The 16,253-nt window shown below is 41.4% G+C and overlaps 1 protein-coding gene across 2 annotated transcripts in view; it reads left to right on the top strand.

The window, feature by feature from the left end:
• The window catches only part of LOC109938948 (copine-8), a 307,311-nt gene that overhangs the window by 114,943 nt on the left and 176,115 nt on the right, over positions 1-16,253 (top strand). For both annotated transcript variants that reach the window (XM_048610427.1, XM_048610428.1), the window contains exons 5-6: positions 109-148; positions 13,340-13,416. In XM_048610427.1, coding sequence (XP_048466384.1) covers positions 109-148; positions 13,340-13,416 — 117 coding nt within the window. The remainder of the gene's footprint in view (positions 1-108; positions 149-13,339; positions 13,417-16,253) is intronic.

Genomic DNA, 16,253 nt, shown 5'->3' with positions numbered 1-16,253 from the left:
TGATGCTGCTTGGCCTGCTGTGTTCATCCAGCCCTGCACCTTGTTGTCTCAGATTCTCCAGCATCTGCAGTTCCTACTATATCTTGTTAATTTTATTATTCTTTTCAGGTATGATGTTGATTCAAAGAGTTCAAATTTATCGGAACACGTAAGTTCTCTTTGTTTTTGACCTTTCATAATGAGTAGGTACAAATCTTATAGCATAATACGGGAAGGTTAAACTTAAATTGCAATGGTTTAATTTTATCTGATAACAGCACTTCTGACAATTTTACTGTTTCCATAAAATAATAGTCCATGTCATTAATACACTTGAAATTTTGGAATTGACATTACCTTTTGAATTTAGCTTGCATAATTGCAATTATAACATGTCTTGGATGAATTTTGTTGTATTAGCTGCTGGATTGCTGGAATATGAATGAACAAAACATGAATCAGGATTGGTTTCTCGCTGTTTTTTTTTTCAGAAAGCTTTACAAAGTATTTTTTTTCTCTAAATGTATGAAGCAAAATTAAGATCTCATTTCATCAATTAGTTTCTCAGCTTAAAACCATCCCTGTTTCTATATGTTTCTAAATCCCTTAAAACGGTACTTCTGAATATTGGATACCTCAAATTCATCTTATTCTTTAATGACACACTCTTGTGAAATCTCAGCAAAATATTGTCTTAAGCATGTTACATTGAGACACTATAGCATCACAGTGTTTCACATTAGTACAGGGTATTGCGGACAAATTAGCAATCTGAGAGGAATTTAGTCAGAAATCCGATGATACCAGGTTATAGTCCAACAGATTTATTTGAAATCACAAACTTTTGGAGCATTACCCCTTCATCAGGTGAAGTGAGAGAGAAGCACACAGGCACAGAATTTATAGGCAGAGAGATCATACAAATGGTGTAAGTGGAGTGTCGATAGCTGGCATAATAGGTGTCTGCAAGTGATCAAGAGTGTCAGACGGTATGAGTAAGATGTCAACAGCTGAATATAATTACAAAAAATTAAAAGTAAGGTGGTGCTGGAGACAAACCAAATGACTGGAAAAACATATTAAGTGTAAGATTTGCATGTTGAGGGTCTAAGCAAAGTAATAAGTAATCCAAAACTGTACAAACTAATTAAAGTAGAGAGATCATAAAAATTTATCAAGGTGATGGTATCAAAGCAAGACAGTAAGGAAGAGTTTACAAGTACATAAGTGTGGTGGGGTCACATGTAGTGCGACATGAACCCAAGATCACAGTTGAGGAACTTAAAAGAAAGCAATGCTAATAATCAGTGCTGACTGAAATAAAGCAAGATCTTCTGGTCTGCAGAGAGTTGGAGACCGGATTTACCCTGACAGATATATTAGGGGACCCTTTGGGTGCCCCAATGTACTGCTACATAGTAATTACTCATTAGAAGTTGAAACTTCTGATAGGCAGTTACCTGCTATCTGGAACCTTCTGAAAATCTCCCCAACTCTGGGTTTGTATTGAAGACATTGCCATGTTCTGAATTGCTTATCTTAGCAGTCATCTAGGAAGGATTTGATGGAAGGATACTGGGTAATCCAAGATGGAGTAAGAGAAAAATTTGTGGCTGTAAGAGCTGCTCCTTTTTTTGAGGTATTTTCAGTGTTGGAGCTGATTTCCTCAAATTCTAGGAACAGTAACTATTGTTTTATAAGCTGTTGCATTGTTTTGGAACTTTGGGGGAAAAAGAGATCAAAACAATGGCACTTTAAAAAAGGAATTCAGACAAAGACTGTGGCAGTGACCACATTGGAAGTGATTCAAAGGGAGAAAGAACCCTACACTGCTGTGGTGAATCTGCACAGCTTTTGCCTCTGCTGATTGATTTCATGTATCTCTGGATATTGGAGTTCATCTAAGAAAAAATAACAAACAGTGAAATTCACCACAGACCTTGGAGAAACCTATGTGGGAGAGCTCACAGCAGGGGAGCAGCTAAGTGGCTTTTTAAAGTGCAACCTTACTGTTTATTTTGTAATGCTACATTAGTGAGTAGAGTGGGTTCTTTTTTGATTATATGTTTTATTGAGATCTGCCTCTTGATTACACTTTAGAAATATAAAACATAGGCACTAATTTATTCTAGAGTAGTAAAAATGTGCTATTTTCTGGGTCTGTAGATAGTTAAGGTGCAAAGATGACCTTCAGTAGAGTAATGTGCTCTTCCCGTCAGATGTGGGAGATTAGAGAGAGTTTCCGTGTCACTGGTGATTATGTCTGTTGGAAGTGCTTTTGGTTGCGAATGCTATTGGATTGCATGGATCAGTTATCGTGGCAGTTGGAGGCAATGAGGAATTTACAAAAGATAGTGGGTGTGATGGATGGCAGCTGTAGGAAGGGAGAAAAACCACAGATATAGTCAGGTAGATGGGTTACCTCCAGGAAAGATAGGAGAGGGAGGCAGGTAGTGCAGGAGTCCCCTGTGGCTATTCCCATCTCAAACAAGCGTGCTGTTTTGGAAAATGTAAGGGGTGATGGACTCTCAGGGGAATGTGGCACTGACAGCCAGGTTTCCAGTTACCGAGACTGGTTCTAATATAATGAGGGGTACGTCAGGTTCCAGCGATTGATTGTCATAGGAGACACTCTAGTCAAAGTCACAGACAGACGTTTCTGCCCCTGACAGTGAGAAATTAGAATGGTCTGTTTTCTCCCAGGTGCCAGGATCAAGGATATCTTAGCGAAGGCGCACAATATTCTCAAAGGGGAGAGGGACAAGCAGGAGCTTATACACATCGGAATTAACGATATAGGAAAAGAAAAGGATAATATAATGAGGAAAGAATTTCGAAAGTTAGGCAAGAATTTAAAAAGGATGTCCTCGAGGGTAGTGATATCTGGATTACTCCCAGTGCCATGAGCTAGTGAAGGTAGGAACAGGAGGATAGAGCAGATGCATAAATGGCTGGGAGCTGGTGTAGGGGAGATGGATTCACATTTTTGGATCATTGGAATCTCTTCTGGGATAGAAGTGACCTTTACAGGAAGAACGGATTGCACCTGAATTGGAAAGGGACTAATATACTGGCGGGCAGATTTGCTAGAGCTGTTCGGGAGGATTTCATATAGTAAGTGGTGGGGGATGGGGACCAGGGAAATAGTGAAGAAAGAGATCAGTCTGAGACTGGAACAGTTGGGAAAAGGAGCAAGTCAAACAGTCAGGGCAGGCGGGAACAAAACGGGGAACGAGGTAGGACTGATGAATTAAACTGCATTTATTTCGATGCAAGAGGCCTAACAGCGAGGGCAGGTGAACTCAGAGCATGGTTGGAAACATGGGACTGCGATGTCATAGAAATTACAGAGATGGGGCTCTGGGATGGACAGGACTGGCAGTTTAATGTTCCAGAGTATTGATGCTGGAGGAATGATAGGACGCGAGGAGCAAGAGAGGAGGGGGAGTTGCGTTTTTGATTAAGGATAACATTACAGCTGTACTTCGGGAGGATATGCTGGGAATACATCCAGGGAAGTTATTTGGGTGGAACTGAGAAATAAGAAAGTGCTGATCACCTTACTGGGTTCGTACTATCAACCCCCCAATAGTCAGCAGGAAATTGAGAAACAAATTTGTAAGGAAATCTCAGTTATCTGTAAGAATAATAGGGTGGTTATTGTTGGGGATTTTAACTTTCTAAACATAGATTGGGACTGTCATAGTGTTAAAGGCTTGAATGGAGAGGAATTTGTTGAGTATGTACAAGAAAATTTTCTGATTCAATATGTGGATGTACCCACTAGAGAAGGTGCAAAACCTGACCTACTCTTGGGAAATAAGGCAGGGCAGGTGACTGAGGGGTCAGTAGGGGAGCACTTTGGGCCAGCGACCGTAATTCCATTAATTGTGAAATAGTGGTGGAAAAACTTAGTCCAGATCTAAAAATTTCTAAATTGGAGGAAGGCCAAGTTGATAGGGGGTTGGGGGGTTCGGGGTGCGGCGGGGTTGGTTGGTTGGTGGAGGCGGATGTTTGCAGGTAAAGGGACTGCTGGAAAATAGAAAGCCTTCAAAAATGAGATAACAAGAGCCTGGAGTCAGTATGTTCCTGTTAAGGTGAAGGGCAAGGCTGGTAGGTGTAGGGAATGCTGGTTGACTAGAAAAATTGAGGTTTTGGTCATGGAAAAGAAGGAAGCATATGTCAGGTATTGACAGCAGAGATCGAATGAATCCTTAGAAGAGTATAAAGGCAGTAGGAGTGTACTTAAGAGGGAAATCAGGAAAGCAAAATGGGGACATGAGATAGCCTTGGCAAATAGGGTTAAGGACAATCCAAAGGGGTTTTATAAATACTTCAAGGACAATAGGGTTACTAGGAGATAATAGGGCCCCTTAAAGATCAGCAAGGCTGCCTATGTGTGGAACTGCAGGAGATGGGAGTGGTACTAAACGAGAATTTTGCATCAGTATTTACAGTGGAGAAGGATATGGATGATATAGAACATGGGGAAATAGACAGCAACATGTTGAAAAATGTCCATATCACAGAGGAGGGGGAGATGGACAGCTCAAAGTGCATAAATGTAGGCAAATCCCCGGGACCTGATCAGGTGTACCCTAGAACTCTGTGGAAAGCAAGGAAAGTGATTGTTTGGCCACTTGCTGAGATATTTGTATCATCAATTGTCACAGGTGAGGTGCCGGCAGACTGGAGTTTGGCTAATGTGATGCCACTATTTAAGAATGGTGGTAAGGAAAGGCCAGGAAACTATAGACTGGTGAGTGTGACATCGGTGGTGAGCAAGTTGTTGCAGGGAATCCTGAGGGACAGGATTTGCGTACATTTGGAAAGGCAAGGACTTTGTGTATGGGAAATTGTGACTCATTAACTTGATTGAGTCTTTTAAAGAAGAAACAAAGAGGATTGATGAGGGCAGAGCAGTGGATGTGTTCGATATGGACTTCAGTAAGGCGCTTGACAAGGTTCCCCATGGTAGATTGGTTAGCAAGGTTAGATCACATGGAATATAGGGAGAACTAGCCAATTACATACAGAATAAGCTCAGAGTTGGAAGACAGAGGGTGGTGGTGGAGGGTTGCTTTTCAGACTGGAGGTCTATGACTAGTGATGTGCTACAAGGATCGGTGCTGGGTACACTGCTTTTTGTCATTTATGTAAATGATTTGGATTTGAACATAGGAGGTTTGGTTAGTAAGTTTGCAGATGACACCAAAATTGGAGGTATGGTGGACAGCGAAGAAGGTTACCTCAGAGTACAACAGGATCTTGATCAGATGGGACGATGGACTGACTAGTGGCAGATGGAGTTTAATTTAGATAAATGTGAGGTGCTGCATTTTGGAAAGGCAAATCAGGCAGGACTTACACACTTAATGATAAGGTCCTTGGGAGTGTTGCTGAACAAAGGGACCTTGAAGTGCAGTTTGATAGTTCCTTGAAAGTGGATTCGCGGGTAGATACGATAGTGAAGTCGTATACTCACATTTATTGGTCAGTGCATTGAGTATAGGAGTTGGGAGGTCATGTTGCAGCTGTACAGGACATTGGTTAGGCCACTTTTGGAATACTGCATTCAATTCTGGCCTCCCTGCTATGGGAAGGATGTTGTGAAACTTCAAAGGGTTCAGAAAAGATTTACAAGGATGTTGCCAGGGTTGGAGGGTTTGAGTTACAATGAGAGGCTGCACAGATTGGGGCTATATTCCCTGGAGCATCGGAAGCTGAGGGGTGACGTTATAGAGGCTTATAAAATCATGAGGGGCATGGATTGGATAAATAGACAAGGTCTTTTTCCCGGGGTGGGGTAGTCAAAAACTAGAGGGCATAGGTTTAAGGTGAGAGGGGAAAGATTTTAAAAGGGTCCTAAGCAGCAACTTTTTCACACAGAGGATGGTACATGTAGGGACTGAGCTGCCAGATGAAGTGGTGGAGACTGATACAATTACAGCATTTAAAAGGCATCTGGATGGGTATATGAATAGGAAGGGTTTAGATTGATACGGGCCAAGTGCTGGTAAATAGAACTAGATTTATCTAGGATATCTGGTTGGCATGGACATGTTGGACCAAAGGGTCTGTTTCCATGCTGTGCAGCTCCATAACTCTAATTAAAACCTGCTGTAACATCTGGCCAATGATAAAACTGACCCCACCAATCACTCAAACTAAGTCCCCCAGATACAAAATACCCGACTCAACAGCTCACGGCTATCCAACTGATAACCTCAACACACGGCACACACTACCTTCTCACCAACCCATCTGCCACCCTATGCCCTCATACACCTATCTCCCAGTGTAGCCCTGATATCCATCCACCTGGCACCCCATCCTCTCACCCATCTGCCACCTTGCCATCTCATTCCCATGGCAACCTATTTCCTTATTCATGTGGCACCAAACCTCAACACTGACTCACCTTCCAGTTTTAATTCTCCTTGTCATAGATGTTTTGAACCTTTAACCCCTGGAATACAACAATTACTTCTGTAAAAGGGAGGTTAGTTTGGCCTCCAGCACTGATCATGCGCTGAACTAGAAGTCTTCTGAATGAGTTTCAGAAGAATCCTGAAACAGAACTTGGGGCCAGAAATGTGCAGCTCCAGGGCCTGGTAAGTGAGAAGGAGTGAATCACAATTCAACTATGAGTGCAGTCCTTGGTAGATTTGGCTCATGGTTTACATTTTGAATTAATCTTTTTCTCATGTACCTCCTTCTTCATGCCCCTTGGTGACATTATCTGCTGGTTTACCAATAAATCCAAGTGAAGCCTGCACCTATTGGCACTTCTCCTGAACCCCGTTGCATCTAGTTTTCAATGAATTGAGTCTTCACCCTGATGGGAGGAGTGCAGTTTACTAACTTAATCATTAGGATAGTTAATTTGCTTGATCACTATCTAAGATAAAGGTTTCATCAATGAACAAAATTTAATGTAGTATAACAAACTTAACCTCTAACATATGGCAAAAATGAATTATTAATAACCAATATGCAAGCTATATCCCCTTTAAAATCCCAACACATTCTCGCACTTATTGACAAATTGGATGGACAAGATAGCTTTGTCGAAACATCATGAATTGAAAACAGATGTAAAAAGGAACAATTTTTGAGAGTCGGCAGAGCTTGGTGTTGCCAACTTGCTATCAAATGTATGTACACAACAAGAACCTGTTCCCTCACATTCACCTTGTGGTCTGCAAGAGTCACACAGCTCTGACCTCATTTCAACCTTCGTCCAAGCATAATTCCGTAAGAATTAGGAACAGGAGTAGGCCATTTGGCCCCTTGAGCCTACATCACCTTTCAATAGGATTGTGGCTGATCTGACATTCCTCACGTCTACTTTCCTGCCCTTTCCCCATAACCCTTGATTTGCCTACTGATCAAAAAATCTATATCTTATACTTAACTATATGCAAGGACACTGCCCCCACAGTTCTCAGCAGCAAGGAGTTCCAAAGCCACTCAATCCTCTGAGAGAAGAAATTCCTCCTCATCTCAATCTTAAATTAGCATCCCTTTATTCTGAGACTATGCTCTCTGGTCCTAAACTTCCCCACTAGGAGAAACATCCTCTCAGAATTTGCCATGTCAAGCCCCTTGAAAATCCTATATGTTTCAATGAGATCACCTCACATTCTTCTAAGCTCCAATGAGTAGAGTCCCAACATGTTTAGCCTTTGCTTATAGAACAGTCTCTCCATTCTAAGGATCATCCTCGTGAACCTTCTCTAAATTGCCTCCAATAAATTGATATCTTTCCTTAGATAAGGAGACCAAAACTATTCTCAGTACTCCAGAAGTCTTCTAACCTACATCTTGAAAGTTGCAGTAAGACTTCCCTAATCTTATACTCCAACCCCCTTGAAATAAAGGCCAACATTCCAATAGCCTTCCTGATTACCTGCTGTATCTGTCTGCTAGCTTCCTGTGTTTCATGCATAAGTACCCCCAGATCCCTTTGTGTTGCAACTTTCTGCAGTTTTCCTTCACTTAAATAATATTCTGTTGTTTTGTTCTCCCTTTCAAAATAAACAACTTCATATTTTCCTGCGTTATACTCTATTTGCATACATGGACAAAAGAGCTAAGTCAAGAGGTGTGGACAAAGCAACCACCTGATTGGCACTCCATCCTCCAGCTTCAACATTCACTCCATCCTCCAGCTTCAACATTCACTCACTCCACCACTGACACAGCAGTGAGTACCATCTCAGGATGCACTGTGGCATTTCCCCAAGGTTCCTTTGACAACCACTTCCAAATCTGTTACCTCCTGATGAATAAAGGCAGTAAATCCATGGGAATACCAACATCTTCAATGATCACTTCAAGTCACACACCACCTTGACTTGGAAATTTATCTCCATTCCTTCAACTGACCCCCTAATGCCATTGTATGAATTCAAACCTTAATGAATGTAGCAGTACACGAAAGTGGCTCACCACCACCTTTACAAGGGAAATTAGGAGTGGACTATTAATGCTGGTCTTGCTAATAGTGCCCACATCTGATTAATGGATAAGGAATTGTGTAACTACAGAAGAAAAATGTGCATGCATTGGAGTGGAGGCAGGGAAGGAGAGGGAGAGTGCTCAAAAGGGAATTAATTTTGAAGAAAGACTGGAAATGCTAAAGTTTTAGAGACCAGTAAAGTATGGGAGAAAATTTATGGACTGATACAAAATATTAAACTGCATACATAATGTAATGCCAATATATTGCTTCAAATTAAACAGAGAAATTTGTGGTAGAGTACAGTTTATATTTTTTTCGAAGTATTTAAAATTGCTGTTTGTAGAAAATGCTTTATTCAAAGGGTAATGAACTTTTTGAAATATTGGCATTGAAGTTCGTAGGCGTACAACATAGGCATATGAACAGTAAATTCAATATAAGTGAATGACATAAACTAAATTCCACAGATGTTTGCAATCGGAAATGTTATCAGTCAGTGTTGGAAATATTCAACAAGTCAAGCTACGTCTGTGGAGAGAAACAGCTAATGGTTCCTTGAACGCAGTTACTTTCCCACCAGAAGCTGCATGAGCATCTGAGTATTTCCAGCACTTCTGTTTCTTAAGAATAAATTGAACAAATAGATTTTTTTTCCCAGAATAAAAGGAAAGCAGTGTGAAACACAAAGCATAGATTTATCAAAACTAGATCTCTCACAGTGTTGCTCAGTTGGGTTGAGAGAAATTGGAGGAAGGGATTTGGAAATGTGTGGGACGGTGTGAGGCAGGCAGTCACTGAATTCCTTGGGGCTTGAGAACCTTTGGGATGGAAAGTGCATGAGAAAACACTGAGCTTGTAGTTGAGTGGAAGTGAAGGGAATGCTGGGAAAATTCAGGAGGCTCGCTGTCACAAGATCACTCTGAGAAGGAGGTGATATCAACGCTGGGGGAGAGATGCCTGACTCGTGAGCACTTAGGAAGGGTCTGAGCCATGTGTCAAACTAGACCCTGAGGAATTGGGGAGTTTGTGGGCAATGGGTGATAGTTCCAATCCTCACCACAGAAGAAAGCACTATGTGCAATCAGAAACCGAAAAACCATAGGAGTAGCTGCATGCACTAAAGGACATTATAAACATACCTGAGCCATGTGAAGTGGTGTCATATCCTTCTGAGACATAAATCAGGCATAACTTTTGTACATTGGTTAAAAAAAAATCCAATTTCAATATTTTATTCAGCTATTGGAATCTTGGAATCTGTATGCAATTTTTAAATTTTGTATATTACTACATTGAAAGTTGCCATTTTTAATCTGTTCTGAACAGGGAACATGGATCTTAATGAGGCAAAGAGCAAAAAATACATTTTTTAACCTTTCCTTCCTGACTGTGATTTGGGAGTTTTCGCAAGAAGGTCAGTCGACCTCACAGGATTTCCTTTCCATTATAGTAAATTGATGGAAGAGGAAAATGATGTTTTGTACTCCAGGTCGATAAGGTCTGTGCTGAGAATGCAACATTCTGGTTAAAGTAAACCAGGTAGCATATGGATGCATTGAAAATGATGATAAAGCCTACATTTGTTTGAACAGGCCCACCAAAAATGCATAAAATAATTTTGTTGTTCTGACAAGTATCATTATTATAGTATCCCTGAGATTTATTAGCAACATTTCCATTCACATGTTTATATTAATCCCTTTAGTCAACTTTGAATAAAGTTGTTCACTTGTTTTGGGAAGGCAATATTTTTTACAGGGGAAGAACATGGTGGGACCCTTTGGAGAGTGTAGGCAGAATGCCACAGGTTGGATGAGGTATGGAAAAGAAAAGCATTGTGCAATATCCTTGGTAAGGAAAAAGGAGAGACTGCATGCCAGAGATTTTGGGAAGTGGGAAGAGCAGCATCTGGAGCCAATAAAGAGAAATCAGGCTGTAGATCAGTACTGTAACAATGATAAACACCATGCTGAAAGCGTGGTGAGGGCCTGGGAAGTGGATGTACAGACAACTGTGACAATTCTTAGAGCTGGATAGAAGGGTCATCATGTTGCATAAAGGGAAGCTGGAAGAGAAAGAACCCGTTGAAGAATTTGGTTTTCTATGTACTTGGTAGAAACTATTAATTTATTGGGAGAATTCTTCAAAGTTTTGTATCACTAGGAACGATGCCACACTGATTATTAATCATTGGTACATTGTCAAAATAAGACTTTTAAAATTATATTAAGGGAGAAAATATTCTTTGTAATTTGATAAATATGAATTTTGCTTTAACATAGAAGTAGGAATCTTAAGTTCTCTTTCTTTTTTACTTGCCCTTCCTTCTGAAATCTTACAAAGGAATTTATAGGAGAGATGTATATGGAAAAGTGTTGACTTTACTTGATTGACACCTTTATGAGGTTATAATAAGTTGTTTTCTTCTATTATTTTTGTCAGTGTCTCAATGTTTCTTTCATAGGTTCAGAGGCATCAAACCTTAAATTTTTTTTTGTTGATATTTTAATGGTCTGCTTGATTAACACTTTAACACTTTTATAGGATTGTGGGAACTCCTCTTTTATTTCAAATGATTAGGAATGGGAATCTTTTTTCTAAGCAGTTTCACATATTTGTTATTACTGTAGGGATTTCTGTACATGGTCTCTATTGGACGAATGGGCATGGAGGACCCATGACTTGTTTGAAGAGTATGCGCTGCTATGGGGGTGGGTTGGGTCATGTATTAGAATTGAGTTGGCAAGGGATCTTGGAGGTGGCATGGGATGGGTATGGCTTAAGGGGGTGATGGTGTAGGAGCGGTGAGGCTAGAGGGCCTAAAATATAAATAAACAACTGAAATCCTAGAGAACGAAATTAAGCCTTTTAACCAATCTGCCGTCGGTACTCAGCTGTGCCTGTAGCCCATTCCAATCTGCTTCCAGAAGTGGTATCTTGTAGCTGGCCACTGGATTGAAAATAATGTTTAAAAGGGGTTTATATATTGTGGTGGAGTCTGTCAAGTCAGGAAAGTTCCTGATTTAAACTACCTGCCTCAGTATTGAAAATCTGTCACTATATCTTTAAATCTATGGAGCTGATGCGTCATTTTTAGAATCTGTAGCATTACATCCATCTTCATTATTTATGAACCCTTGTCGGCTCTTGCCTTCATGCCAGAGAATTGTCATTGTAAGGTCCTGTGAGTTTAGCTCATTTATCCTTCTGCTAATCTTTCCCTACTTTCAAATTCTGAAGGGGCAATGCCAGACAGGGAGTTTTCCCTTTTCTTGGGTGGACATGCAGTGGTCCATTGCAGGCCTGCTGGATTAGAATGCTCACTGCTTATTAAGCAAAATGAATAAAGTACTCTTTGAAGTGTAAACAGTGTTATACTGCAGAAAATGTGGACATCAGGTTGTGCAAAGCATCATTCCACAAACAGCAATAAAATGAAGAATTTTAATTTTTAGAAATGTTACATCTGTGTTTCAAAACACAGAAATTGTCCACATTCTCAGCAGCTAAAGTTCAATTAAAATCTCCAAGTATGGGTGAAGCAGATGGCTGACAGATCTTACAGTGAATTTCTTGCATGTCTGCCTATTTTGTGGCTTATTTATAGAATTCCTACAGTGTAGAAGCATGCCATTCAGCCCATCCGGTCCACACCGACCCTCCGAAGAGCAACCCACCCAGACTCACCCCCCCTGCAACTCTGCATTTCCCGTGGCTAACCCACTTAGCCTGCACATACCTGGAAACTGTGGGCAATTTAGCATGGTTAATCCATCTAACCTGCACATCTTTGGATTGTGGGAGGAACTGGAGCTTTTTTCTAGAGAAAAATCCACGCATACATGGGGAGAATATGCAAACTCCACATTGACAATCACCCAAGGCTGGAATCAAATCTGAGTCCTCGTAAGGCAGTAGCGATAGCCACTGAGCCACCACGGCACCCAGCCTAGAGTTAAGGCAAAAATCCAATCAGTCATGATATTAAGGCTCGAAGGGCTGAGTAGCCTGATCTTGTTTTATGTTATATGCTTATAATGAATAAGTTAAACCAATTCATAAAATTATTTATGTTGGCAACCTTTGTTGAATTTCTGCAAAAGTTGTTTTAATCCATTACCTGGAATGAATGAATTGTTTTATGAGGAAAGGCTAGGTAGAGGTGACTTAATTGAAACATATAATATCTTGAGAGGACTTGACTGGTGGAAGGCAAAAGAATGTTTCCACTTGTGGGACGATCTAGAACTAGGGCCATAGTCTAAACATAAGCAGTTGCCCATTTTATGCAGAGATGAGGAAACTTTTCTTTCTTTGAGGGTTGTGAGTCTTTGGAATTCCCTTACTCAAAAGGCAGACGATGCAGAATCTTTAAATATTTTTAAGTGGAGGTAGCTAGATTCTTGAATACCAAGAGGATGAACGATTATCAGGGATGTGCAGGAATGTAGATTTGAAGTTAAAATCAGATCAACTACAATTTTATTAAATGGCAGGCTCGGTTTGAAGGACTGAATGACTTGTTCCTTGTTCGTCTCTGTCATGAATAAGTTTAAATTATTTTATGAATTATGTTTCATTGTTTGTTAGCAACCTTTGTTGAATTTCTTCAAAGATTGCTTTCATCTCTCACCACACGTTCAGACAACGATTGGTGGATCCCCTGGAGCAATAGCTAAAATTAGCTATTTGTACTGATCTGCAGGTGAACTGCTTATTCTCCATCAATGTTACAGTGGAAGAGCAAGAGAACCCCTGTAGAAACCCCAGCACTTATTTTCAGTATTAAATTGAGAGGCAGTTTTGAAAATTATTGATTTTATTTTTTCCTCATTCCTTGGTTGCAAGTAGTAATTGCCACTTATTGTCAAATGCATTTTTTCTGAATTTCAGGACTTTCTGGGTCAGGCATTCTGCACGTTGGGAGAGATAGTTGGTTCGCAGGGAAGCAGACTGGAAAAACCTCTTGTGTAAGTAAAACATAGACTGTATTCATGGCAATCGGGCATCATTGATCAGGGAAATCCTTCTGTTAAGCCTTGCAAAATGCCTACACACAGATGGTCAGCTTTAGGTTCATATGGGACATTGAAATACTTCCGCCACAAAGTTGGATCTGTCACGTTTGCTTTTTGAGCTTTGAGTGCCCTTTGGTGCTTTAACTGATGTTGCTGGTACATGTGCACTTCTGATGCGAGTTCTGGCAGAATATTGGTGATCGTGGGTATTACTGCATGCGCAGTGATACTCTGTCAGTGGATTGTGATGTTAAACAAATAATTTCACATCAGTGCTGCCATTGCAGAGCTTCGTGCTCAAAATGTTTACTGAAACAAGGTCAACCACATTCAGCAGTAGGAAGGACTCCTCACTAATGCTACTTGAAGGGATCACTAACCTGATAGATCGATTCTTGGTTAATTTCTATTGGCTGATGCAACCATTTTAGAATTCTTCAAACCTACAAAAGCCTACAGGGAATGGTGTGACATGAGCTGAACAATCCTGTCTTGACTTCCAGGGTTTTACATAAAGTAGTTGCTCCCAGCCATGTTGCCTAGCCAGTTGTGTGGAAATACAGTGGAATGTGGAGAATGAGCAGAGGGCATGCTGAGCAGGGAAAGTTGCTGGGAAATGGATGGGGAGGTGAGAGAGAAGTGCCCTTAGTAGCAGCCTGTCTCATAAGCAATTATCTAATTCAGCAAGGAACAGTGTCTGAGATGTCTGCATTTTAGTCAGGACATCCTCATTAAAATCTGCCAACTTCTGAAGCCACAACTGTAAGCTTACAATAGGGCAAGGATTGCATTAATCCTCATTAATCTGCCAACGGACAAATTGCTGAACTGCTTTGAGACCCTGTTAGTGCCTTTACACATTGCAACTAATAACCAGAACAGCAGCAGTCTAATCTTCTGCAAAAGCATTCAGAGCCTGGGTGGCTGCTGGAAGCTGTGAAATCAGCCAGCACAACACTGCATCGTGCTTGAGTTCACAAGTGAGCAAATGGAGTTGGCTGTCATGCCCACGCTGGAAAGACTGGACTCCACGTTTTGGCCAAGCCTGCTGCCAAATTGATACTGGATCCATCCATGCACACTGCCCTTGACTGCAGCTTTCTGGCATTTGTCCCAATCTACCAAGCATTTTATTGTACATACCTGCATCTGTAGTCCCTGGAGTACTGTCTTTCATTTTACATGAAAGTTCCATTCCAATTCAAATTGAACAAAATACCAAATCTTTTTGCCAACTGTTGATATTCAGCCACTTATTCTGTTGTATATGACACAAAGTTTGGAATAATCATAATGGTGAAGATTTGTGCATTGACACTCCTGAAAAATACAAGAGATGATATGCTGTGTGCTCCCAGTGGGAAACTTGGAGGCAGGAAGGGTTTAATCAGGTGGGATTGCGGTGTACTTGAATCCTGCTGCTTATCTGCCTCCACCTGAATTATGTTCTGGGCAGGAAATACCATGATTGATTTTCCCCTTCTGCTGACTGAAGGCCTTGTGGCTGATTAGTGACTGGTTAAGGGTTGAATCTGATCACTGCTGGGCTCTACAACACATGACATGCACAGTGAGTGAAACCATGCAGCCAGCTCTGGGGGCTGGGAGTATCCCTCAGTCAGAGGCACTCAGTGTCTGATTGAAGGGCTGAATGTTGGGATTGGGATGGGGGAGTCCTGCTAAAAACCAACACCCTGCATTTGCTGCTAAACAACTCTGTTCCTGAACACCCTCCACCCTGAGTCACCCTGTGACTCCTCCCAATCCATTTCCCTTTCGTACCTCATTCCCAATTACTCTCATGTAGCCTGAGTTACTCCATGATCCTGGGATTCCAGAACCTATGCTTCCGGCAACAGCCAAGGCCTCCCTGATGGTGCCACTGACCTCTGATTGGATGGCAGCCCTCATAGGGGAGGTGATGGTCTAGTGGTATTATCGCTGGACTATTAATCCAGAGACCCAGACAATGTTCTGGGGACCTGTGTTCGAATCTCACCATGGCAGACGGTGGAATTTGAATTCAATAAATATCTGGTACTAAGAGTCTAATGATGACCATGAATCCACTGTTGATTGTTGGAAAAACCCATCTGATTCACTAATGTCATTTAGGGAAGGAAACTGCCATCCTTACCTCGTCTGGCCTACATGTGACTCCAGACCCACAGTAATATGGTTGACTAGTAACCGCCCTCTGGGCAATTAGCGATGGGCAATAAATACTGCCTAGCCAGTGACGCCCTCATCCCATGAATGAATAAAGAATTCCACCCTTGGGGACTTTATGCCGGCATATCCTGGTGGTGACCTTGCTACTGCCCGATAGACTTGTGGTAGCCCAGGCATTCCCTTAAAAAGGCATAGAGTCATAGAGTAATACAGCATGGAAACAGGCCCTTTGGCCCAAACTGATCCATGTTGACCATGGTGCCCACTCAGCTAGTTCCAATTGCTCGCATTTGGTCCATATCCCTCTAAACCCTTCCCATCCATGTACCTATCCAAATGTTTTTTCAATGTTGCTATTGTACCTGCCTCAACCACTTTCTCTGGCAGCCCATTCCATATGTGCACGACTCACTACATGAAGAAGTTGCCCCTCAGGTCCTTCTTAAATCTTTCCCCTCTCCCCTTAAACCTATGCCCTCTAGTTTTCAATTCCCCATCACTGGGAAAAAGACTATATGCATTCATCCTATCTATGCCGCTCATGATTTTATACACCTCAATAAGGTCTCTCCTCATTCTCCTACGTACCGAGGCATAAAACCTGGCCAACCTCTCCC

Source organism: Rhincodon typus, chromosome 22, assembly GCF_021869965.1.
Source record: "Rhincodon typus isolate 14 chromosome 22, sRhiTyp1.1, whole genome shotgun sequence".
NCBI lineage: Eukaryota > Metazoa > Chordata > Chondrichthyes > Orectolobiformes > Rhincodontidae > Rhincodon > Rhincodon typus.
This window is presented reverse-complemented; position numbering and strand designations above follow the sequence as displayed.